Source organism: Triturus cristatus, chromosome 3_1 (genome assembly GCF_964204655.1).
Source record: "Triturus cristatus chromosome 3_1, aTriCri1.1, whole genome shotgun sequence".
Lineage (NCBI taxonomy): Eukaryota > Metazoa > Chordata > Amphibia > Caudata > Salamandridae > Triturus > Triturus cristatus.
The window spans coordinates 391,403,332-391,429,163 of record NC_140583.1 but is presented as its reverse complement, the minus strand read 5'-3'; the positions used below and the strand labels follow the sequence as shown (position 1 = coordinate 391,429,163).

Sequence of the window (25,832 nt, the reverse complement as noted above, 5' to 3'; positions counted from 1 at the left end):
AAAGACCAGACACATACTTAAAAGTAATAACTGACATGTTCTACCGCAAAACAAATGAAGTGACTAAAAGCCTGCCTTGAATGGATACAAATAAGAATAGCTTTGCATTGAATCCGATCCAGTTTAAGAAGGAAAGAGGACGAGAGAAGTTGTTTTCCTTTTCTAAAAAAAAAAAAAAGAAGAAGAGGAAGATTGTTCTTCTTCTCTTTAGATGAGACTTGGGGTTGCTTGTCTGGACTGTAAAAAGGAAGGATGGGGTGGCAATAGGAGCCACCATGGGCCTAATTCGGAGACTCCTGGAGTTTGGTGCCTTAACTCATTACCAGGAGTTACCAATACTGGGGCATCAATAGCTCCTGGGGGGTGGAGTTATTGAGTATTATGAGTGGGACCTCGGGGGCCCACTTATTAATTAGTAATTAACAGGGGTAAATCTGGTCCCAATTTACAAGATCAGTCTGCATTTCACCCCAGTATTTGAAATGGAATCTCCGGGTGAAAGACACCAGATTTGTGGAGTAACAGCAGGTCACAAAATTGCGATGGGATCAGTAATTTAGCTACCAGTCCCATTATAATTATGAGGCCACTTGTAAAAAGGCCCTATATGTTTTTTTAAGGGCATGCGAGGGAGGCTTACCTTGCATTCTTCATCCAACAAATCTAGAATTCCCATTTTGGTCTCTATGAGGTTTATACATGGCTGATTGTCATAGAATTTAATAAAGTCCCATGGGATTTGCTCCTTCAAATATTCTTCCTGTTCCAGTTTAAAGACATGCTGCATGAAAAATACAATCGTGTATTAACAAACATATAAAATACAGACCATGCTGCATGAAAAACAGAATCATGTTCTAACAAACATAAAATAATGAACATGTTGCATGAAAAACATAATCCCTATATTAACAAACATATAAAATACTGAACATGAGTCAGAATAATTCATTTCATTTCAATAAATCCAAGACCTGGTTAAAAGAGAACTCAACCACAAGTAAAGACAAAGGGGGTCATTATAGACTCTGGGCTATCCTAGGAGGTAATTGCACACCTGCAAAATATAGGACAACGCAGGGTATTAAATTACTGCACCATTCCAAATGTCAATCAGGAGAATGGGGAGAAAGGCGGTAATAGTGCATGGCTTTTCATGTTTCAAGGTGCACTGACTCACAGTGCACTGTTTGCCACAGGATTTTGTGTCGGGTTTTCCTGGTGCAAAAAGGGCAGGGAGCACTAGTTGCACAACAACGAACTTTGGATAGTGTGTGTAAAGTAAATTGTGCAAATGAAACGTTTTCGATGTTGGGTCATTCTTTATTTAGAACGATATTCACTCTGCTTACTCTTGCTACTATCAGATTTTAACAACTGTATATTTTAATTCAGTTACAATTACTACCCTTTGAATGCTGTTCTCCCTTGGCCTTCATGCTTTCGAGCATACAAATGAATACACATCCCACCCTATCCTATCATCCAGTGTATTGTTCTAAATAACCAACATGTTTAAAACCTATAAAAGTGCCTGCAATTAAATGAACCATAATTCACAAACTTCTTTAGATCCCTGAAACTCTAATATCAATGAATATGGACAATCTGCTATAATACATATTGTCACCAGATTCATCTAGGTATCCTTCCATATAGGCTTTGTCCATAACAAACTTAAACATGCTATTGTCGCATCGCTGCACAAATGTCCTAGAAAACTATTAAACAATATGAGGCCACCTTACCATTGTCAAAATCCTGGAAGCAATTGCCTTTCCCTAACTGTCTGACTACCTACAAATAAACCAATTCCTCAGCAACTTCCAATAAGGCTTCAGACCATGGTGAGACACCAAAATAGCCTTGATGAATATTAGGGAGGACTTCCTCTCTATCAGGGACAATGATCAATGTAGTTACCTTTTTCTTAAATCTGTCTTTTGCCTTTACATGGTGGACCACTCTACTCTCTCAGCTGGAGACCGTATGTTGAACTTGTGGCAGTGTGTTTTAAATATTTAGATAATTCCTCTCACACTGCACCCACTAGGTAAAGTGGGCCCTTTCCATTTAAAAGCCATCATGTGACCTCTGGGATGCCCCAAGGACAATCCCTCTTACCCACTCTCGGGGACACCTACATGGCTCCGCACACAGCACTCCGTAACAGCCACAACATTGACTACTATATGTATGCCAGCAACATGCAAATTCACATTAGCATTTCGAAAAACCCTAAACAAACAAGTGAAGTGCAAAACTGTCCCCAACAAGTACATACATTGACGACAGATATCTGGAACTGCATGAACAGTGCGCAAACTGCGATCTTACTCATCTGCCCTGAAAAACCTGAATATCTTACTTCAATTCGACCTCTTTCCCTGGGCAATACTCTCAAATCCTCCATCTCTATCAGGAATCTTGGACTTGTACCAAAACTGAATTATCTGAATTATTTTCTCTCAAGTTAAATCTGACAGAAAAGTCTGTTTTACTACTTATGTTGCTTCATTGAAGTGCTCCAAAACTTAAAACTGAAGGCCAGTTCCGCCCTTCTTTTGCATTGCCTACTGCAATGGAGTTAATGGGCATCACACAGCAAAAGTCTTGAGTAAGCTACAAAGAGCACAAAACTTCATTGCCAAACTCATCTAGTGCCTGAAAGGTTCAGACTATATCAAGCTATCTTTAGAAATGTTTTACTGGTTGCCCATCCAACAAAGGCCTGATTAAAAAATGCTCTGCTTAGTATACAAAGCCATTCACAGTTCTGCAACAAACTACTTGTCCAACTTATTCATCTCATATTGTCTGACCACACACACACGTCAGACTATGAGAACCATATCATACTGCTCTGATCAACAATAAAATAGGTTGTTGGAAGGTCTCTGCAACATCAAGGGCCCTTCCTATAGAACTCTCTATTTTAGCATTTGCGAAATCGAAGACTCAAATCTTCCTCCAAGCATTTGGTTCCTGAATCCCTTTTCAGGTCAACTGTCTTGTCACTTCCACATCTAGGCGCATCAGATCATCATAAAAAAACTTCAAATAAATAATAGTTTTATCATAAGCCTGGATTAAAAATTCAGGGCTAAAGTTTGAACCCTGTGTGACAGAAGTGTGCCTAAGAATCAGGAATTGTGTGATCATTATCACACCTTTGCACTTTCAACTGACAGATTCTGAGAGCATTACTATGCCAAACGTTATCAGGGGTGATGGCCTGGAAATAAAGTAAAACATGTGGAATTTTGTATGTTAAATACAAATTGTTCAGGTTATGCATCCTTTCCAACTTTAGACTTCGGAAAATTAAATGTTAACGATACGTGGTGTAGTAAATACATCACCCGATTTCAAACAACTTGTAATCTGGGCGTAGTAGCCCATGACTTTGCTGTGTGACAATTGGTGTTCGTCATGAAAATGTTTGGCAAGCAAAATGTGCAGTATGGACATTGAAGCGCTCTAGCACAAGCTAGTGTTAAAATGTTTACATCAGTTTAAATCATAGTCAGGTGCGCAAGTGGACTAAAAATAGCAGGAGATCGCTAAAATTCATACTATGCGGCCAAAACCAATTCTTGAAGAAAGAAGAACATCAAGAAGGAATACTTTCTACTCACCATATTAAACTGCTGTTGTAGTTTTTCATTGGCGTAGTTTATACAAAATTGTTCAAAGCTGTTTATATCAAACGTCTCAAACCTGCAATAGGAATAATTTTATGAGAAGGCTGTATACTTTATTTCAAAAATACAAATGATTGGATCATGTAAAATGAGTTTACTTACCACAGTAACGTTTTTTTAATCCTTTACCTTTCTCTATTACCAGGCCAAGGGAGAAGTCGAGCTAAACTTGAATATCAAAATATTTGTGGCTACAGCTGCACAAAAAGCCTAAGCTACGAGTCTATGCATTCACAGTTCTACTTGGAGTAATTAGTCACAAATTACTTCAATGACTCAAAGTTCTTCCAATACGGAGCTATGTTATGTGTATTTGTAAAGAGCACTATCACCCACAAGGGTATCCTGGCACTGAGTAGCTGTGTGTACCTGGCCCTGCTCATGGTAGGTTGGTAAATTTGAAAATCCAGGTCTTCAGCTTCTTATAAAATTCGAGAAGTAAGGCGAAGGCTCTGAAGTGGAGTGTGAGGCTTTAGGAGTGATGTATGAGAATGCCTGTTCTCCTTATCTGGTTTTTTGTATGTGTGGGATGTGTATGTGTAGGAGTCCTGCAAATTGGAGGTGTCTGGGTTGTTGGTGGAAGGCGATGTTACTGTTCAGGTAGGTGGGGCCTAAGTGGTGCAGTGCCTTGAAATTGTGAGTGACGAGTTTTAAATGAATGTGTTTGTGTATTGGGTGCCAAAGGAGCTCTTTTGTAGTGTCCTAGTGAGTTGCTTTGTGATCCCGGCACAGAGGGTGCTCCCATAGTCCATAGGTTTTTCTAGTATTGCTGGAGGGTCATTTGAAGATCTTCCTCGGCATCTTCAGGGCAGGAAAGCAGGATTCATTGAGGATGTTGACTTGTGTGGTCATGTCAAGTTTGCTGTGATTATTCCTAGATTTGTGGTGTAGGAGCTGGGTGTGGGTCTGGGTTTAGCCGGCCACCAGTTGGAATCACATGGTGATGTGTTCTTGCTATAGATCACTACTTCTGACTTTTCGGTGTTGACTTTGAGACATCCCGTTAGTGATTTCAGCCATGCAGGTGGTGAACTTGTTTCTTGTGTAGTGATGTTGTTGAGAGGGAAAGTATGAATTGCATATCATCGGCATAGGAGACAATGTTGATACTGTGAGTGTGCATGGCCAGACGGATCATGTATGTGTTGAAGAGGGAGAGGCTGAGTGATGAACCATGAGGCACTCAGCAGATGAGTTTGCACCTTCTGTGCAGTAAAGCGCCAGACTGACAGTTTGTGTTCTATCTGTTAAGAAAGAGCAGATGCGGCGAAGAGCAGGTCCTTGGATGTGAATCCTTTGCAGGTGCCGGATGAGTTGTGAGATCATACTAAATGCTGCACAGAGGTCCAGGAGAATGAGGGCGGCCATGTCTCTTTTTGTCAAAGATCACATGGTTATGGTATGTTAATGTTATGTTAAAGTGTTTGTAAAGCGCATGGCTGCCCCTGTAGTGAGGATACGATATTGCCTGCAGACATTGCTATGTTAGCATGAGTGAACTATATGCTTAAAACACCATCTTGCCGCTTTTCCACACGACACTTCATGCTTCTGTTCTCATAAATATAACTGCTTGCTTTTCTTCACATGGGAATGGTCAGTTTTTCACAAGTACAGGCTTACACCGCGACCTCAGTCTGCACAGAGTGTTCAAGGTCGAATAACAATGTATGCTGTTAATTCATGTTGATCAGTCCCACTCACTTAGACATAACACAAACGCAGCTGCAAATAACTGGAACTCGGGTGCTTTTAATATTGCATTGCATGCATGTAGGGAGCACTTGGAGAAAACCTTTCCAACTACAGAGAGCTGTGCTTGTCCTGGGATGTGATTCGCTACATCTGATCTTGGAGGTATGGGGTCCCCCGTTTAAACCTAGAGATCTTCTATTATTATATAAAACTAGCTCCAAGCCAGGGGATGGTGGTACACAGCACTATAGTCTTGGTTCCACTATCATTATAATAAGATTTCTCCCTTTGTGTTTTATGGAATTGTAACAATGCTGATTGTATTAATGATATGCATCTTTTTACTAGTATTGGCGAAAGTACTGCATCTTAGTGCATGTAGTTAAAATAAACCTTTTAAACTATATTGTGTCTCTGATTACTCAGGTTGTGTACTTGTATGAGAATAAAAACGAAAGTGTGTTCTTGATTCCCACTATTCCTGAGAGTTCACTAAGTCACTTGTTCTGGGTTGTCTAATCATTGGTAGCTTCGCTGTAGCACGGAGAACGAATGAGACATTGATGCTAGTCGAATTGGGGTTCTGGGCACTGAGTTGGGATTTTGGTACACCACAATACACAGAGGTCCTGGTTTCCTGCGCATAGTTCTGTGCATGAGCAGAATCCCTGCAACACCCCAGCATCGGGCGTCTTAGTGCTAGTTTCGGAAAAGAGATAGGCAGAAGAACAGCAGTTAGACAGAGAATAGCCAGGTCTTCACAGCCAGTCTGAAGGTCCAGTGATTCTGGATACTCCTAATGGACGAAGGCAATGTGTTCCAAAGGGCGGGTGTTTTTGTAGAGAAGGAGCGCCCTCCTGCTCTCGCTTTTCTTACCCGAGGAACATAGGACATGGATGTCATCTATGTCAGTAAGTGCTGTTTCTGTCCTGTGGTTGGGCCTCAATCCGGACATGTGGTGTCGAGGAGCTGATGCTGAGGTCCCTGAAGAATCAGTTGACTAGAGTCTCAAAGATCCTTGGGTATGGCAGGATGGAGATGGGTCTCTAGTTGGAAAATCCTGGTGGCATATTTTTAGGTACCCTGGAATGTGGCTGAGTCGATGGAGGCACTGAATATGGGTGTAAGTGTTTCGCTGATCAGTAGGAGTCCTTTGGTGAAGGTGTGGTGGGGCCCCCAAGTGGATGGTCTTAATGGTAGCAGCGATTTCAATGGTGGTGAAAGTGGACCACGAGATCAGGGTTTGTTCTTTGGCCATGATGGGAAGTTGAGTTGCGATTGTGACTGGATCTTGGTTGAGGGTCAAAGTGATGACCCTGGAGGTGATTTTTCACAGAAGAATATCAAAGCTTGTTGCACAGGTCTTGTGAGGAGGTGATGTTGCTGAAGGTGGCAAGAGGTGAAGTAAAATATTTGATGATGGCAAAGATTTCCTTCCTGCTGTTTATGCCGGCGTCAATGAGATCTGCAACAGCTGTGCACCTGGTGTTCTGCATCTACTGGTGGTAGCATCTTAGGGCTGAGTTGAAGATGTCTATGTGTGGTGTCAAGACTTGTTTTTTATTTGCGCTACAGTTGCTTGCAGCTTGCTCTGTGTACCAGGTGACCTGTGGTTAGGCTCTTGCCATTGGTTTCCACTTGAGGGGGGACAGGGTGTCGGCCCATGTGATGATCCAGCTGTTGAGGTTATTGATAGTGATGGAGCGAGGTTTCAAAAAGAAACCCGCTCTCGTTGAGTACCCCAGTAACATATACTGTTAAATAGATAGAATACTAATGTGCACCCATACATTACCTGAGGGTAAACCCGCTTTGCAAATTGCATAAAATTAATCTTAACCAAACGTAAATAACCCGAGATGTAATATGGTGAGTAGAATGTTTTGCGAATGGCTTATACTGCAAATTGTGCGCATAGTATATTAGAAGGCATGTCCTGTGATGCTTAAGTAACACTAATTGCCGTTGCTTTTACTTATGCTTTGCTGTAATAACTGCTAACCTGGATCTGGGTAAAGGAGAGTCGCTAACAGTGAACGTTTCATTACCACATTATTATTAAATGTCTTTTTTCAGTTCTTTTAGTAAATGGACAAGTCGCCATATTTTTTAAGTTGACCAAATTGTGATGAGTGAAACTTGCGGCGCGTACAAACCACGTGACATTGTGAAAAAACTTGCTGAGCCTGCTGAAAGAGTGATGCGGTGAAGAACACCACGTTTGACAAGCAGCCAACTTCTGTGCTACCGAGTGAAAGTCTGCAAATTTATATTTTCCTCATGAGAGAGTAGGGATTATAGTGAATAGCTAACTTGACCACCAGCGCAACAGGGACAACTGGGTGTATGTGTATGGGCCACAGTACATGAAATTCTTGAATGCTTGTCCCTGTCTAAAATATTGGGTTTGCGCTGGATCAATAGCTTTGGCCAGTATGCAGAGAGGGTGAAAGACCACTCCTATTCTATGATACTTTCCCAGTTGCGACAGGAGGTTCAGGTGATGGTATAGGTCTGTCGTGGTGCACAACGGGTATGCTGAAACTGAAGAGGGTGTGGTTTGTCCAGGTCATAGCTGCTGGCTTGTAAACTGTGATGTTAGTGATTGAGAAAAAAATTAGGATCAATAAGTGTCCGGTGCTGTGGGTGGGTTTGATAATGTGCTGGGTGAGGCCTAGGTTTCGGAGGTTTTCTAGAAGGGACACGAAGTTTGGGTTGGGGCGGTCTTCTAGGTGTAAGTTGATGTCTCGGAGGAGGATGAAGATGCCAGTGTTGACGATGAGGGGTGAGATTGAGTCTGTGATGTCACTGGCAAAATTGCTGTGGGATCCTGATGGTCTATATATGAGGGTTCTGTAAGGGAGATGTTACTGTGATGCATATCCTGAATGCGAGGTGTTCAATGTAACTGATAAGGATGTCCCTGTGGATGGTCTGGCTTGTCAACAGTGATGTTGCTGATTGGTGATTAATTAGGACCAATAGGTGTCCGGCGCTGTGGGAAGGTTCAGTATAGTGCTAGGTGAGGCCAATGTTTCTTAGGTTTTCTAGAAGGGATATAGAGTTAGGGCTGTTGTGGTAAGTTAAGGTCTCCGAGGAGGATGATAGTGGTGGTGGTGGTGGTGGTGCCACCGTTGACGATGCTGGCAGCGACGAAGCATGTGATGTCTCTGGTGAAGTTGCTGTGGAACCCTGGTGGTCTGAATACAAAGGTTTCGACCAGGGAGAGTTGCAGTGATGCGTATCCTGAACATGAGGAATTCCATGTAGGTGGTAGGGGTGTCCGGGTGGGTTGTCCTGCTGATGGCGACTCCACCTCTGGGCTTGCGTTGACAGTCTTACCTGGTGATCTAGTAACCAGCGGGAATGGTTGTAGCGATGTCCGGTGCAGAGGTTGGGTTGAGCCATGTCTCCATGAAGAAGCGCAGGTCTGGAGCGTGGTCGTGCAGAAGGTCCCATATCTCCATAGCATGTTTAGTGAGCGAGCGGGTGTTGAGGGGCATAAGCATAAAAGTGTGGCGTGTTCTTTGGGTGGTGTTTGGTCTCTGTGAGTATGAGCGGTTAGCTGGTGTGTGTGAGTGAGTGGGGTGCTGGATAATACTGGTGCAGGAGTGGTGGGTGTAGGGTGTGGGAGAGTGCAAGAGATAATGAAGGAGGTGCCTGTGAAGATCCTGCTTTGTTGTGTGGTGCGAAGTGGCAGCAGTGTGGCGAGTGACAGCCGGGTTGAGAGCCGGAGGACTGCCGCAGGGTAAGGGTGGGTAGGAGGAGAAGCAGTAGTTATCATATTCAGGCTGTTTATAAGAAGAAAACAGTCAACTGTGGGTAGGCAGATAACCAGTGGTTTTCATATTCAGGCTGTTCATATGGAGAAATCATTCAGGGATTAATGTATGCAAACAGGTCAAGGAGTATAGGCTTAATGGAATTACCAAATCCTGAGAAGAGAACGTGGGTGTGGATAGACCTGTAGGAAGTGTTTTGTTTTAAGGATGCTCTGGTGCCTAGTGAGAATGGGATGTATAGAGCATTTGTAACAAGGACTACTGCCCTTTCTGACTGCCTCTATCTCTTCCGTGACCCTTCCAGATGATTTGAAACACACAACTGTCTTCCCATTGCTGAAAAAATCCTCTGCAGTCTCTTCAACTACAGACTGATCTGCCTGCTATCATTCCCGGTCAACGTCTTATAGAAGAGGGAGCTAGGGGACGCGCACCCAAGACGGACGCACTGTAGTGAGGCTCTGGCGACCCGGGAATACATTCGGCAAAGATCCTTCCCAATGCCCAGCTGCAGTAACACAGGAGAGTAAGGGTGGAGATCTCCACAAGTCAGGTGCTGCTGGTATTGACGCCAGGGCCATGAGATAAGACTGAACTGCTTCACGCGGCTGCTGAGCAACGAGACTGGCAGCAACACCGCTGGCAAGAAACCGATCGAGCCCGCGGTGTCCTGCAGCGGCGAGGGAGCCCCGTGCGCACCGTAGCATACACGAGGTGAGGAGTGGCGCAGGGGGCCTGCAGATTAGAAAAAGTGACCGTTCCTGGCTTAAGACGCCTATCCCCCACCAAAAGGACTGAGCGTGTGCGGCTGAATGCTTCCTCAGTGGATGCCTGCAAGGTTTAAGGCATAGTGTAATGGCGCCCAGAGCAGAGGATTAGCCCATTAAAACCTGCTTGCTACCCATCCGGGGGAGGTTCGATCCTTTCTATGGTCTACATACATCACCGAAGCGCCCACAGCTCTGCCGCACTAGAAACACCAGATAGTGCAGCTTGATATAAATTACTAAGGGACAGCGTTAGCTAAAGCAGTGCTTAGTGTGCCCTCATGTGTGGAGGTTCCCTTTCATCCTGAATGCCCCGGTCTCACTGGGAAAAGGCGCATATTGCGAGACAGGACTGGTTGAACATTTGTCTATTGATGAAGCTCCTGGGTATACAAGGAGGCTCCGGAAGCCCCCCCACCCCTACAGATCTCAACTACATATTCCTTCTGGAACTAACTAGAAATAGAACTACTCTGGTAGGAAGGAACCCAGCGCTGTGGGGTTCACTGTAGGTGCGGAAACACTATCCTGCAGATCAGTCATGAGCAGGACAGAGAGGAAACAAACCAAACTTCACTTCGAATCTCGAAAGACACTACGAACGCAGCAGGAAGATACGGAACAAGCCAAAGTGGATCACCCCCAAAGCAAATCACTGAGCCATAAGGAAGATATGAAAACATTCTGCTCACCATGAAGCAAAGTCTCACCTCCATAGAGACTAAAATGGACTCAATGTTTGCCCACAAGGACTTTATTGCTAACAAACTTGAAAAACACGACAACCGACTCACGTAGGCAGAACACAGGATATCTAAACTAAAGATTACATCAGATGGCATGACGGAACAATTAGCGCAGATGTAACGCCTGCTGAAGATCACTGCTGCAGAGGATTTAGAAGTGCGTTCTAGGCGCAACAACATACAAATCCTAGAAGTACCTGAAAGTATGAATAAGGGACGGATGGAAGACTATATTGAGCATCTGTTGCAAACCATCTTTGGAGCCGACGCTTTCTCCTCACAACTGGTGGTTGAGAGAGCACACTGGTCGCTGGGGCCCCGCCCCCCCAGAGCAGTCCCTACACCCATCATTGCATGATTTATTGAAACGCACCCACCGGAGAGTGGCTTAATTGGCCCAGATTGGTCCCCCCACATACACTGCGTCGCTTGTATCAGAATAGAACCAACTAAGGCTAATGCGACGTGGGGGACGGGAGAGTCTTCGCCTTCATATGGCACCTGCCATAGGTATTATACTGCAGAACTGAACAGGACTACGAGATAACCTTACCCTTGGTAGTTGTAACAGGTCATGAGTAGCAGTTTCGCATTGACTGTACATTCCTGAAATACATGTACTTATACTAGTCATTGGGACTGCTAAAGTACCCAGGCATCCACCCGTATTCACCCTACTACCAAGGGGGAGGAGAGGTGCGATGTCCCCTGGTGTTCCTCATAGGGAGAACCCTCTTCACTTTTTGTTAATTCACGGTTTGTTTGAGCTTAATCTCACGGTTGTTTTGGGAGGGGTAGGGAAGCTTGACTCTGCCAAGTTTGAGTTGTCGTTGTGGGAGGGGAGGATAAAGGACTGAAATGTCAGGAGTACAGAGTACAAACAAAATCTCAAATTGTATCACACTTTTATATACAAACGTATCAATGCATCATTGCTACTTAATAGCTCGTTGGTTCCCCTTCCTGATACCATGTCAAAACCTCCGCACCCTCCAAAAGTTCACTTCCTGACCGGGAATGTTCAGGGACTGGGCAACACACACAAATGTAGACATATCCTGGCCTACTTGGACAGGCACAATTTTAAAATCGCTCTATTACAAGAGACAAACTTTAGTACCCATTACACTCCTCTCTTCGCAGAGGATCGTTACTTTGTATCCTACTCTACCTATGCTATAGGTACAGCAATATTGATTAAAAAACACACCCCTTATGCCCCCGTGGGGGTCATCCAAGACAAGCAAGGCCGATTTATTATTACATGGGGCAGACAGTGCTCAAATTTTGTCGCTTTGGTGAGTTGTTGCGGTCCTAACACTGATGACCCCTCCTTCACCACACTGGTGGGAAAAGTATTAGACATTGGATCTAAATATGTAAGTTGGGGGGAGGAGATTCTAATACAGCAACAGAGCCACAAAGAGACAGATCTCACCCCCTGCCCCAGTATTACACTGCTACCCAACATCAAATGAAAGGCATAATTGCGGAACACAGCCTTGTAGATGCTTGGCGAGACCTACGCCGCGCTGCTAAAGCAGGTACCCATTACGCAGCAGTGCACTCAACATGGTTGAGGCTCGATTATTGGATAGTCTCTAAGGGGATAGCCCCCTGGATCACCAAGGTTGAACATCCAGCGCAAACATGTTCAGACTTTTTTCAACGCAATATCAGATCTGTCACACATTTAACCACAGTATGGGAGGCCTTTAAGGTCACCACGAGGGGGTTTGTATAGCCAAAGGAACTGGGATGCTACGTGATATACGCAACACACTTTGTAAACTGGAGACAGAGCTCAAAAGATTAGAACAAGAATTTACCTCTTCCCAGGATAGGGATATTCAGACAGTCCTCTGAGATAAACTTACAGAATACAAGGACACTGCAGACCGCGAGTGTTTGATCTGGGGTTAATACTTTACAGTTCGTAGGTATGGTGATGGAGAAAGACCCGAGGAAGCACTAGCAGAACAAATTTGTAAGCCCTGTTTCTCCAATTATGTGTTGGAGATCCAGGACTCCAATGGTAAGATCCATAGAGATACGCTAAACCTGATACAAACATTCACAATACACTACTCCACCCTATAAACTACACAGAGACAACAGTTGATTGTGCTAACCCCCATATTTACAAGATGTAGCCCTCGGATAGCTGGGGACTGCGCAAAGAGAATTTATATCCGCACCACTGGAAAAGGATAAGATTTATACAGTGGTAATGCAGATTAGATCTGATCGTGCTCCAGGGGCAGATTGCCTCCTGGACGAATTTTATAATACCTTATGTGGACCATTTGGTTCCCATGCTGAGAAAGGCGTACGAGGAGGATAGAGATGCTGGCATCCTCCCGCTGACCATAAGGGAAGCAGTGATCACCTTGCTGCTCAAGCCAGGAAAGCCGGCAACTAAATGCGAATCATATAGACCACTTTCCCTCCTCAATTGTGATGCCAAAATCCTAGCTTAGGTGTTGTCTAATCAATGAAGTCTTCTTATGGGGTCTTTAGTACTACTCAATCAGGCAGGTTTTATTCCTTAGCGAGCCATGTCCTACAATCTCTGTACCCTTATTTCCGTGATGCAAGACATAGACCCTGAGCTGGCAGCAGTGGCTGTCTTTTTAGATGCCACAAAAGCATTTGACTCGGTCGAATGGGATTACTTCCTCGGCATGCTTGGCATATTACAATGAATGGGCATGCCGTCAAGCTTCCTTTCCTGGGTGTAGTTATTTTACACTCAACCGAGGGCGTAGGTCCTTCTCAATGGAGTGTACTCACCCCCTTTCTCAATATCACGGGGCACCAGTCTACTCGGCATATATTAGTCTCTCTATATGCAGACAATGTTACACTTTATATCAGGAACCCATAAACCAATCTCAATCCCATATTGCGGGAATTCATCGCCTTTGGTGAGCTCTCAGGGATAACAAAGCAAACACAAAGAGAGGATGGACGGAGCTCTGAAACTTTTCAGACACTCACCCCCAGTCACAGATCTGGGTTGAATCCATCATCATTCTTTGGCTCACTTTGCCACCAACGTTTAGATCCAGCCATAAGCAAATCAGTCTTGACTCTGTGCCTCATGGGAGCAGTCCAGCCCGATCTGCCAAGCCAGGTCTCCACTGGACCGGAAACAAGCATCCTGGGACCAGTTTTGGGGTAACACCCCATATCAGCCAGGCTAGCTTGAATCCGGTGGCAAAGTGAGCAGGGGACCCACGCCTGGGCATACCCTGCCAACTTAGGGTGAACAAAGGAAACACAAAGAGATGATAGACGAAGCTCTGAAAATTCAGACACTCTCGCCCAGTCACAGATCTGGGCTAACTCCATCATCAGTCTTTAGCACACTTCGCCACCCCAGTTTAGACCCAACCAAATTCAAACCAGCTTTGACATCTGCAAATGCAAATTATTCAACTGTAATAAGGAGGCAAAAAACGTATTTGTTCTGGCTTCAATATTTTGGAACAATTTAGCAAAGACACCAGGGTCATGATTACAGAGCGTACAACAGTTTAGGCATGTGTCCACTTGTGCTAGTGCATGATCTACATCACAAACTCAGCAAGTTAGTGGTCGCACTGGAGACAGCAGTGGTCACCTAATGCTCATTCTCTCTGTATAGGTGTCCCCATGAGTGCTGAGAAGACCCTAAAGGCCTCCATTTGGGAGGGTACAGTCACAGTCTGCATCCATCCTTTGGGAAGCCTACAAGGCACACTCAGGGTCCAGGGCTTTCCAGCACATCTACTGACCGACCAACCTATGCCACTATCAGTGCCAGCAGAAGACACCCTTGGTCTCTCCTTTGAAGTGGGCCTGTCTCATCCCTCCTGTGAATGGCTTGCATTCTCTCTCCAGGAATGGACATTGTAATTAATAAGTGTTCATTCTGTGCCGTTTGCCTCAAGAGCATTATTGCCAATGCATTTGTATCTCCAATACGGTGTAGGTGCACTTTACAAAAGCACACTAGATTAAAATAAGACAGCAAAACAGAGATCAAGCAGAAGTATCCCGAGAACATTAGGACAGACTATACTACTTTAAACTAAGTGTCTTCCTTTTAGAAATTGAGATTTTGAGTGATCTAACTGTCTATTTTGACCTGAATCATGAAACTACCAGTACTGACAGAAGGTACAAGACGGCTAAAATCGGAGCCATCGAGAGTCTAAGGTGAGACCCACCCTTTATATTCACTGTAACACTCACAAGTGATAATGATTCCATGCACTGGCTAAGACAAAAAAGATCCTAGAATATGACCAACAAAAAGCCTGTAGTTCTCAGATACAGCATTTGATTCAATGAAAAGGCAAGATCATAAGAGATCTACTGATTGGATTATACACGGCAGGCCGTCAATTACCCGACATAAAAAAGGGTCCCTCATCTGGAACCCCAAGACAGCAGAAACTCTCCTCAAGTTCACATCTCTGTCCCCTTCTCAGACCCTCGACGTGAAGAGTGAAAAACCAAGTACTGGCCAATAGGTCTGGTTTACATTTTGAGTAATAGTCAAAACATTAAAAAAAACACATGTAGCAGTGAAAAAGGAAAGCAAAAATATTGCTCTCTGTATTCAGTGCATGTATGAGATAAAAATATTAATGTGTGATGCTTCAATGTACCTTTCGGATGTAAAATAGTCCATCCTGCATGGAATGGCGATGCTCCAGATAAGGCAGAATGATTCACCAAACTCATGGGGTTGGACTTCAAGCCCAATGAATGGGAGAATTTAGGTGAGCAGAAAGCTACACTGTCAAGCCAGACCTAAAAATGCTCTGAGACTGAATAGATAGTCTCAAATGGAAATTTCATGACTGCTGTCAAAGTGATATTCCGTAAAACGAACAAAATGAGCATCCCGTTGATTTGTGTTTTGCAAAACAGAGTATATGTTCGTTGTGCCTGACAAGGCTGCATAGGTTTCTCTTTTACACGGTTTAAGAAGTTGGTGGTGGGGGGCGTGGTCTGGCCGTCAGGGAAGATGGCTGCCTGAAGAGCGAGCTCCGCTGTGGAGGGGGCCCCTGAAGAAAGCAGCTCACTCCTCTGCCCTAAAAGGGTTGCTTCCTTTGTGCCAATCATGTGGGGATGTCGCAGTGACAGGTTTGAGCGACTTTCCGACAAGTATCGTTGAGGATTCTCACCGTTACCTTGCACCAACGGTGAGCCTCTTGCGACCTTCGTCATCCCCGGCTTCCAGCACTCCGCACTGCCGAAGCCGCGCCTCCTGCCTTTGTCGAGGCAACGCCTCCTCTCCCAGCTGAGGCAGCACCTCCTACTGGCGTAAGCAACGCTCCTCATGGGAATTACAGCCTCAGTCTCCAGTTTCTTCACGATATTTCTTCAGCAAATACATTTTGAATTCTGCGCTCACTTCAAAATTGCCTTTCTCCTCATGAAAATCCAGTGCTTTTCCTCACACAGAATGCATTATAATTTAGCGCTTGGAACCACAGGAGAAGGGAAGCAACGATACTGCCAATGATTTACTCTCTTCAATTCCATGAACCTTGTGGAAATGTTAATTCTCTGTTACCGGCATCTTCATAATTTTGCTTCAAAACTGGCAATTTTAACATATCTAGGTCTAGGATAGGAATATTTTTCTCCTGTCAATCAGCTGTTTTAACTTGAACTTCCCTCATTCCTTTTCAACAGTCCAGCGCTTTCACTAAAATGGTGCTTATGTCTCACTACAGCGCTCAGGACTCTAGGAAGAGGTAAGCAATGTATTATTATTTATAAAACTCTTCAGGATATACTCAACGCTCCTGATATTATTTATTTGCGAGATGAAAATATAACCTGTCATTTTTCCTCATGAATTTGAGACAAGGTTATTAATAACTACAAAGGTCCTTCTGCTAGCTGCCTTTCATAAACAGGACCCACCGACTCTCTTCAACATTTACTCACGAGTGATAAACACTACAGTGAACTCACGAGTGATAAACACTACAGTGAACTCACGAGTGATAAACACTACAGTGAACTAAACTAGTAGTCATGTGAATCCTCACTATCGAACTGTAATTTTAAATTACTTCTGTGAATAACTACCTCTCTTGACCTGTGCATTTACTTTACTGCGTCAAAACTACCACTAAGTCAACTAAATTTGTCACGCGGCGTAACGCTGTCTTTCTCTACTCATATTACTCAGTACGCCGCATTTACATTATCTACAAGTGTTGACCATAATATAAGTTGAATGTCTATTAATAAGTACGGGAGCAAGCCCTCTAAACAACCTCTCTTTGCGGAAGTTATCAAAAAATCTAATACCATGCCTGTAAAAGGAAATACTTCCACTATAATGAGTACGCCGCAGGTTGCACCTCCTGATGCTGAACGCATACCAACAGAAACCATCAAACGCATATTGCATGAAATTTCAGCCGTTGACTGGAAGGCATGGATATCACTATTGCATCTTTGGCTACAGAAACCAAGTCACTTAGAGCAGACATTGCGGGCTTTCATACTAAAGTTGAAGGACTTGACTCTCGACTGGTGGGATTGGAGAATCATCTCGACTTATTACACAACAGAGACCAAGAACTCCTATTTCTACGTAGCAAAATAATTGATTTGGAAGATCACAACAGAAGAGACAACATTCGTTTCTTTGGTTTTCCGGAACGCATTGAAGACCAAAATACTAGTGCCTTTCTTTGTGACATTCTGTCAAACTTGACTGGCATTTCTTTCAATCCATCCTTAGAAATTCAGCAAGCTCATCGCATTGGCCATCCGCGTAAAGATCCTGCAGCATGCCCAAGACCGCTTTTCACCTGTGTCCTCCGCCACGAACAAACAAGGCAACTGTTGGCTGCAGCCCGTTCACAAGGTTCCTTTTCATATGACGGCCATCTTATACACATGGCAACAAATGAGCAATGGAAGGCATTTCTTTCCATGCGACCTCAGCTTCGACAACTGGACATTAAATATGGTGTTTTAACATTACCATAAATGGAGACTAAGGACTTTTATGACCCAGCAGACCTTCAGAAATTTCTAGACTGTATGAAATTCCATGCCATGGAAATTCAGTCTCCGTCACAAGATCAGCTCCATTCAACCTCGAACTTTTTCCAAACAGTACCATACAGCAGCAGACGAAATCTCAGCAACTCAAGACACCGTGGCAGAGACTTAAAAAGACCTAACCGCTCTCAAGAAGACAAAAACTCCATTCTACAACCTATCTCTGCTTCTATCCAAGACTCACATAGAGATAAATCTAGGTCTCCTCTTAAATCCACATTGGACGCGAGTTAAATATAACATCACTTAGTCTCCTGTTATCTCTTACAAATAGAATAGTGTTAGGGCCTTGATATGGCTCTTGATCCTTTTTCATTTGAATGATTACTATCACCACATTGTGAATTCTTATATGACATAATATTCAAGTTTTGTTTAGTATAACATAGTATATTATATTTCTCTATCTTGTACTAATGTTTTGATTCATCGTTATTGTGTAAAAACTGGCATATTTTGCATGAAACACTGTTTAAATCCTAATTAATTTGTCATCGTAGATTCTAGTATTATATTTTATATTTATGCAATTCTATTTACACGATGTTCTTCCTCAGGTTTATTATTGATTATGCTACTTACCAGTATGCAGCTGTTCTTGGCATGTAGGGCTGCTGACATTCATATCTGTGCATAGATCGCCGCCTAGTGTTGGGTCTGGATGATTGCACATTGTTGTCCTGGAAGAGTCTTCGAAGTATCACGAGATAGGTGGCTCCTCCCCTGGACTACAGTGCGCATGGGCATCCTCTCCATCCTTAGATTGTTTTTCGCCATTGTGGCAGTGATGGAGTAGATATAGTAAGTGATGACCATGCTATACAGAAATTCTGAGTGCTGCAGCCGCGACAGGCGCTGGGGAGGAGGGTGGGCGATATGAATGTCAGCAGCCCTACATGCCAAGAACAGATGCATACTGGTAAGTAGCATAATCGGTTCGAGGCATGTGGGCTGCTGAATTCATATCTGTGCATAGAATATATAGCAGTACCTCCCCTAGCGGCGGCTACCTGTGCCAGCTGCAGCAGTCTGGAAAAGAGTTTTGAGAACAGCCTGTCCTACAGCTGCCTGCTGTCTTGAGTGTACATCTACGCAGTAGTGTTTGGTAAATGTATGTATAGTGGACCATGTGGCTGCTCTACAAATTTCGTGTAAAGGGATGTTTCCTAGGAAAGCCATGGATGCCCCTAACTTGCGTGTTGAGTGGACTCGTGTGGGAACCGTTAATGTGCGTTTAGCTTTGTGATAGCAAATTTGAATGCATTTAACGATCCATCTGGCTATTCCTGCTTTGGAAATGGCGTTGCCCTTGTGTTGTGGAGAGAAGGCAACGAAGAGTTGTTTCGTTTTTCTAAAATCCTTTGTCCTGTCAATATAGTACATGAGAGCCCGCTTTACATCTAGTGTATGGAGCATTCTTTCCGCGACATTTCGCGGATATTGGAAGAAAACGGGCAGTTCGATAGTTTGATTAATGTGGAACTGTGATATGACTTTGGGCATGAACTTCGGGTTGGTGCGTAGGACAACCCTGTTTGCGTGGACCTGAATGAATGGCTCCTGAATGGTTAGTGCCTGGAGTTCACTAACTCTCCTTAAGGAAGTGATGGCCACTAGGAAAGCCACTTTCCAGGTGAGGAATTGAATCTCACATGAATGGAGAGGTTCAAAGGGCGGACCCATCAGTCTGGTGAGGACCAAGTTGAGGTTCCACACTGGTGCTGGTGGGTGTCTTGCGGGAATTACTCGTTTGAGTCCCTCCAAGAAAGCTTTGATGGCAGGTACCTTGAATAAGGAGAGGTGCTGCCTGTTTTGGAGGTAGGCTACTATCGCGGTCAAATGGATGCGTATTGAGTTGTATGCCAGATTACAGCGGTATAGGTGTAAGAGGTAGCATATGATATTTTGAATAGATGCGTCCAGTGGGTTAATGTTATTGTTGTTGCAGTAAATGACAAACCTTTTCCATTTGGCCGCATAGCAGGCTCTAGTAGTGGGTCTCCTGGCTTCTTTGATGATAGTCATACAGTCAGGTGGTAAGTTTAGGTAGCCAAATTCTAAGACCTCAGGAGCCAAATCGCCAGGTTCAGTTGTTGGGGATCTGGGTGTTGAATTTAGCCATGGTTCTGCGTTAAAAGTGCTGGTTTTATCCGCAGTCGTTGATGAGGCACCACGGAAAGTTCCAGAAAGGTGGTGAACCACGGCTGGCGTGCCCACGTTGGAGCAACTAGGATAAGGGTCAGTGAGTGCTGCCTTAGTTTGCGTGCTACCAGCGGTATTAATGGTGCTGGGGGAAAAGCGTACGCAAATCTGCCGGACCAGTTCATCCATATCGCATTGCCCTGCGACTGTGGGTGTGGGAACCTGGCGGCAAAGCTTTGGCATTTTGCGTTTTCTTTTGTGGCGAATAGGTCTATCTCTGGATGACCCCACTGCTGGAAGTACGGTTGGAGAACTGATGGGTGTAGCTCCCACTCGTGCATCTGGTTGCTGTGTCTGCTGAGCAGATCCGCCATCTGGTTGTCCTTGCCGGGGAGGTGTTCCGCCATGAGGAATATGTTCCTCTGGATGGCCCACTTCCACATGCTCTGAGCCAGATGAGACAATTGTGGAGAGTGCGTTCCTCCCTGCTTCTGTATGTAGTACATGGCAGTCATGTTGTCCGTCCGGATCAACACGACTTTGTTGCATAAGTGTACTTTGAATGCCTTCATGGCTAGGAAGATTGCCATCAGTTCCAGAAGGTTGATGTGCATCTTCTTTTGTTGGGTTGTCCATAGTCCCTGCACTGTGTAATTGAGTACATGAGCTCCCCATCCCTGGAGAGACACGTCCGCTGTCAGTATGATTTGTGGAACAGGCTCTTGGAATGGTCGGCCCTTGCAAAGGTTTTGTGGACTCCACCAATGCAGAGAGTTGTATGCCCGACCGCTCACCAACACTAGGTCTTTTAGTTGCCCGTTAGCCTGATTCCATTGATGTGCTAAGCACTCCTGAAGCGGGCGCATATGTAGTCTCGCGTGTGGGACTATGAAAATGCAGGAGGCCATCATGCCTATCAACTGCATGAACACTCGCGCGGGAAGGGAGTGTTGAGGTTTGAATTTTGAGATTAGCAGTTGCATGCTGTTGATTCTCACTAAAGTTGGCTGAGCTGTGGCAGCCAGAGTGTTGATCGTTGCGCCTAAGTACTGTTGTACGTGCGCAGGTTGGAGATTTGATTTTGGGTAATTTAGTGAGAATCCCAGATCGTGAAGAAGGTGAATGGTGTGGGACATGTGGGTGGCACATTGTTGTGCTGACTTGGCCTGAACTAGCCAGTCATCCAGATAAGGGAAGACGTGAATGTTTTGTCTTCGCAGATGCGCTGCCACTGTTGCCAGGCACTTGGTAAAGACCCTGGGTGCTGTTGTTACTCCGAAGGGGAGAACTTTGAACTGATAGTGATTCCCTTGAATAGTGAACCTGAGGTATTTCCTGTGTGAAGGGTGTATGGGTATGTGGAAGTATGCATCCTTCAGGTCTAGCGTGGCTAGGAAATCCCCTGACTGAGTAGTGGGAGAACCTGCTGGAGGGTGAGCATATGGAAATGCTCTGACAGAATATATAGGTTTAGGGGTCGCAGGTCTAGAATAGGTCTGAGCGAGCCGTCCTTTTTTGGGATTAAGAAGTACAGAGAGTACACCCCTGTGCCCTGCTGGTCGATGGGCACTACTTCTATTGCCCCTTTTGCGAGCATAGCAAGCACTTCCTGCTGGAGTAAATCTAAGTGTTCGGCTGACATAGGACGGTGCTTTGGTGGTATGTTGGGTGGAGTGGAAGTTAGTTCTAGACAGTACCCGTGCTGGATGATGTCCCTGACCCACCTGTCCGTGGTGATGTTCTTCCACGCGGACAGGAACAGCTGGAGTCGTCCCCCAACAGGTGTTATGTGGTCGGGGGGTAAGGAGAGGGCGTCACTGTTTGTTTTTTGGAGAGGACCTGGTGTTGCCATAGCCACGTCCCCTGCCTTTGGTGCTGGATCCACGATATCCACCCCTGTTGTTTTTGTCATATGTGCTTTGTGTGCCACTTTTAGCATACTGCTGTTGTGACCCCTGACCCCTTGTTGTTCCCCTATTTCCGGTGCGACGAAAGGAGCCACTACGAAATTGCTGCGTTTGCAGAGCCCCCATTGATTTCGCAGTGTCAGTGTCTTTCTTTATTTTTTCTAGGGTAGTGTCAACGTCTGGGCCAAATAAGAATTCTGTGTTAACTGGTAAGTTCAGAATATTGTTTTGGATCTCGGGTTTGAAGCCTGAGATTCGTAACCAGGCATGGCGTCGTAGCATGACGCTTGTGTTTATTGCCCTAGCCGCTGTGTCAGCTGCGTCAAGGGCGCATTTTATGGATGCATTAGTGAGGAGTTGTCCTTCTCTGATGAGTAGCTCCGCTGACTCCTTATACTCATCTGGTAGATGTTGGAGCAGGGACTCCAGCGTGTCGTAATGTGACCTGTCATAACGTGCCAGGAGTGCCTGTGTATTGGCAATGCGCAGGATGTTCGCTGCTTGCGCTGCAATGGGTTTGCCCGATGTTTCTAGTACTTTTGACTCCTTGTCTGGGGGAGGAGCATCACCAGTCATTTGTGAGTGGGCTCTCTTGCGAGCATTGGCAACCACCATGGAGTCTAATGGCAACTGACCCCTAATGTATTTAGGGTCACCGGGTGCAGGCTTGTATTTTTTTTCAATCCTGGGATTTAACACCCGGGCTCTTGTGGTGTCCTTGAAAATGTCTTTGGCAGGTTTGAGAACCCCTTTTAACATGGGCAGAGTTTTGACAGTTCGTTCTGAAGATGCGAAAGTGTCAAGCAGGAAGTCTTCCTCAATGGCATCAGAATGGAGTTCCACCCCATGATGAGCAGCAGCCCGTTCGATGAGGGCATTAAATGCAGCTGTGTCCTCTGTAGGAGACGTTTTTACGCTATAGAGGTGCGCATCTTGGGTATGTGGCGCGACACTTTGGTCTGTGGGGTCATCCCATGCCTGATCCGGGTCTTGTAGGTGCTCATCAGGATCTACGTCCCCAGGGTAGATGGTATCCTCCCCGCCATAGTCCTGTATTGTGTCCGATTCGGAAAGGGTAGGAGAAAAGGACTGCGGATCTGGATGGAAGGGTTGGAAGTGTTCTTGGAGCACTGGTTCCTGCTCCGCTGGCAGTTTGCGTTTAAGCGGAATTTTGTAGGGCTCCTCTTCCCTAACTGGCGTTATTTTGCGCTTGTGGAGCATTAACCTGCCAGTGTCGGCGTCGATAAATTGTGGCCCCGAAGAGTCTTGTTCTGTAAGGCCAGAGGTGGTGGACTGTGTGTAGAGGACACGTGTCCGAATTTGAAATAGTTTCGGTGCCGATGCCGGTGGCAGCCCAAACGTAATGTTGGTGGGCTCAGAGTGCACTTTACAGGGTTTGGTTGTGTCGGGACCAGAGATAGAGTGGAGGGTTGCCCGGTCACGGATGCGTTGCAAAGATGCGAAGACCTGCTGCACAGTGAACGCAGATGGTGGTTTGATGGGCACCTTAGTAGTAGACGTCGAGGCCAGCCCCAACTTTTTTGTAGGAAGGGGGTCACCGGTCTGAAGGGATGTATCGACATTCGACGTAGACGAGGACTTAGTCGGTGCTGGTGCGCTATGCGTTGACGTAGCCGGGGCAGCCATTTTGGCTGCGGAGGTTATGGCCTTCGATGTCGGCGCCGTAGGTCTTGGTGCCTTGCGGTGCCCGAGGGTTTGCCTTTTCTGGGTGTCAACCGCATCCGCTGCGGTGAGCTCGGCGCCGAAGTCTCTTTGTACGCGGTCGGAGCCGACGACTTTTTTCGGCGTCGAAGCAGTGGATGGTTGACGCCTTCGATCCGACCACCACCAGTTTCACTTTCGTTTTCGAAGGGACTGGAGCGATGGATGGTTTTGGGTTTACTAACCCGGTTGTCTTTGGTAATAGTGGCTCTTGCAGAGTGTTCGAGGCCGGACCGGAAGGTGGGGCCGAGGAACCATGTGTTTGATCTTGGGTAAGGCCCGAAGGCGATCCCTCGACCGGAGCCTGATGACGACGTACAGTTTCGGCCTCCGTTTCGACAGATTGGCCTAGCTCCTCAGGAGAGCTGTCTTCTTCGGCCTCGTAGGCCTCGTCGAAGTCTCCTACCTCATCGACGGTTTCTTCACGTCGAAAGATCATTTTATCGTCGTCGTCTGATCGGGAACCATGTTCTGAAGTGGGGCTAGAGACTACTTCTTCCACGCTCTCGGTGTCCTCGTCCTCGGTGCTGAATATGTTGGTGGGAGCAGGCGCTGCTTGCTGCGCCTCCAGCCTCGCTGCCCGTCGATTCCGCAGAGTCTTCTTAGATCGGAACCGTGCACAGGCCATGCATTTCGATTCGTCGTGATCCGGCGAGAGACATTTATTGCAGACTGGGTGGACGTTGATATGAGGGTACTTCGCGTGGCATAACTGACACCTCTTGAATGGAGTCCTCGATTCCATCGTCGATCGAACTTCGATGTTCGGACCAAACCGGTCTGAAAGTTGGAAGAAGGTGCGGAGCACTAAAGCTAGTAGTCGACACCGAACGGTACCTGTACCGACGAAAACTAAAGGCCTTTTGGCCTAAAACTGAATATTCCTAAGTTGAGCTAAAATAGTCACATCCGAACCCAATGGCGGAAAAAAACAATCAAAGGATGGAGAGGATTGTACTGTAGTCCAGGGGAGGAGCCACCTATCTCGTGATACTTCGAAGACTCTTCCAGGACAACAATGTGCAATCATCCGGACCCAACACTAGGCGGCGATCTATGCACAGATATGAATTCAGCAGCCCACATGCCTCGAACCTGCCATTTTCAGCATGCTCTATTACATTTTACTATTCTAGGCTGCAATGTCTTATATTAATCTATAATATTCTATTTAATGTTTATACTGTTGATTAAGGATGAGTTTTAATTCATCTTAGGATATTCTTCCACCAATTTATTGCTATTTGCAACTCACATTCCAATATAGATTGATTGGACTTCATCCATTTTCAATATATCATAGCTCATTATAAGATTATATTTTGCACCTCTAATTTTCTACCATAGTAAATCTTTTGTTTGTTACTCTTAATATTATACAATATACTGTACCACTGTAAGCCCTACTCTATTATATATATTTAATTATTCATCTTTATATTTATAGACCCTCATTTACATAGGTTTACTACTCTATCATCTCTATTTATGCATGTATTACATATTTCTTCAGAATAATCCATTAAATTAGCATCTTCCTTTTTTAATCACTGTCGCAATATTTACTTTATATTATTCTATTTTGTGTTTCTCAGATGGATTACTGTGCTATCATAGGATTTCCTCTTATCATTTCTATTAACCCTTCTCACTATCTCGCTTTCTGATGGGGCCCACCCCCGTGGTGTTGCTCCAGTGAGCCCAGACCCGCAGTTAACAGCCCAGAGTCCCTAGTCCCGTTTCATTCCTACGCTCCCTTCACTTCAACTTTCTTCTATATCCTTACATAACTTGTCACATTGTATCTACTTTAGTACTTTGCTAGACTATTTTCTCTCTCTACTTGATTGCCTGCTAATATCCACATACTGCTATCTTCGTGGTAAGCCAGAGTACCCCCCGTTTTCCTATTCTATCCTCTAATTGTATTCTCATTACTTTATAGTTCTTTTCACTTTGACCAATATATTGAATCTTGCTCTATTAATTCCTTTTGACTGTATTTCAGCATGACGAACACTCATCCATTATCTACCATTACATGGAATGTCCATGGCCTCACCCACTACATAAAAAGGAATAAAGTACTTTCTTAGCTCCACTCCAAACATGTAGATATAGCCTTACTGCAAGAAACACACTTAGATGAGCTAGAATCTGACAAACGTTGTAGAGACTGGGTGGTGAAGGTCTTTCACAGCAGCATCCGAAAAGATGAACCCGCAGATACTAACCCTGTTTGCAAGTGTGGAGTTGCAATCCTTATTCGCAAATCACACCC

At 45.0% G+C, this 25,832-nt stretch overlaps 1 protein-coding gene across 3 annotated transcripts in view; it reads right to left on the bottom strand.

Moving 5' to 3' along the window:
• Positions 1-25,832, bottom strand: part of MYO5A (myosin VA) — an 847,747-nt gene that overhangs the window by 256,164 nt on the left and 565,751 nt on the right. For all 3 annotated transcript variants that reach the window (XM_085644171.1, XM_085644172.1, XM_085644173.1), the window contains exons 11-12: positions 3,639-3,720; positions 641-781 (exon numbers count right to left, since the gene is read on the bottom strand). In XM_085644171.1, the coding sequence (XP_085500297.1) occupies positions 641-781; positions 3,639-3,720 (223 nt within the window). The remainder of the gene's footprint in view (positions 1-640; positions 782-3,638; positions 3,721-25,832) is intronic.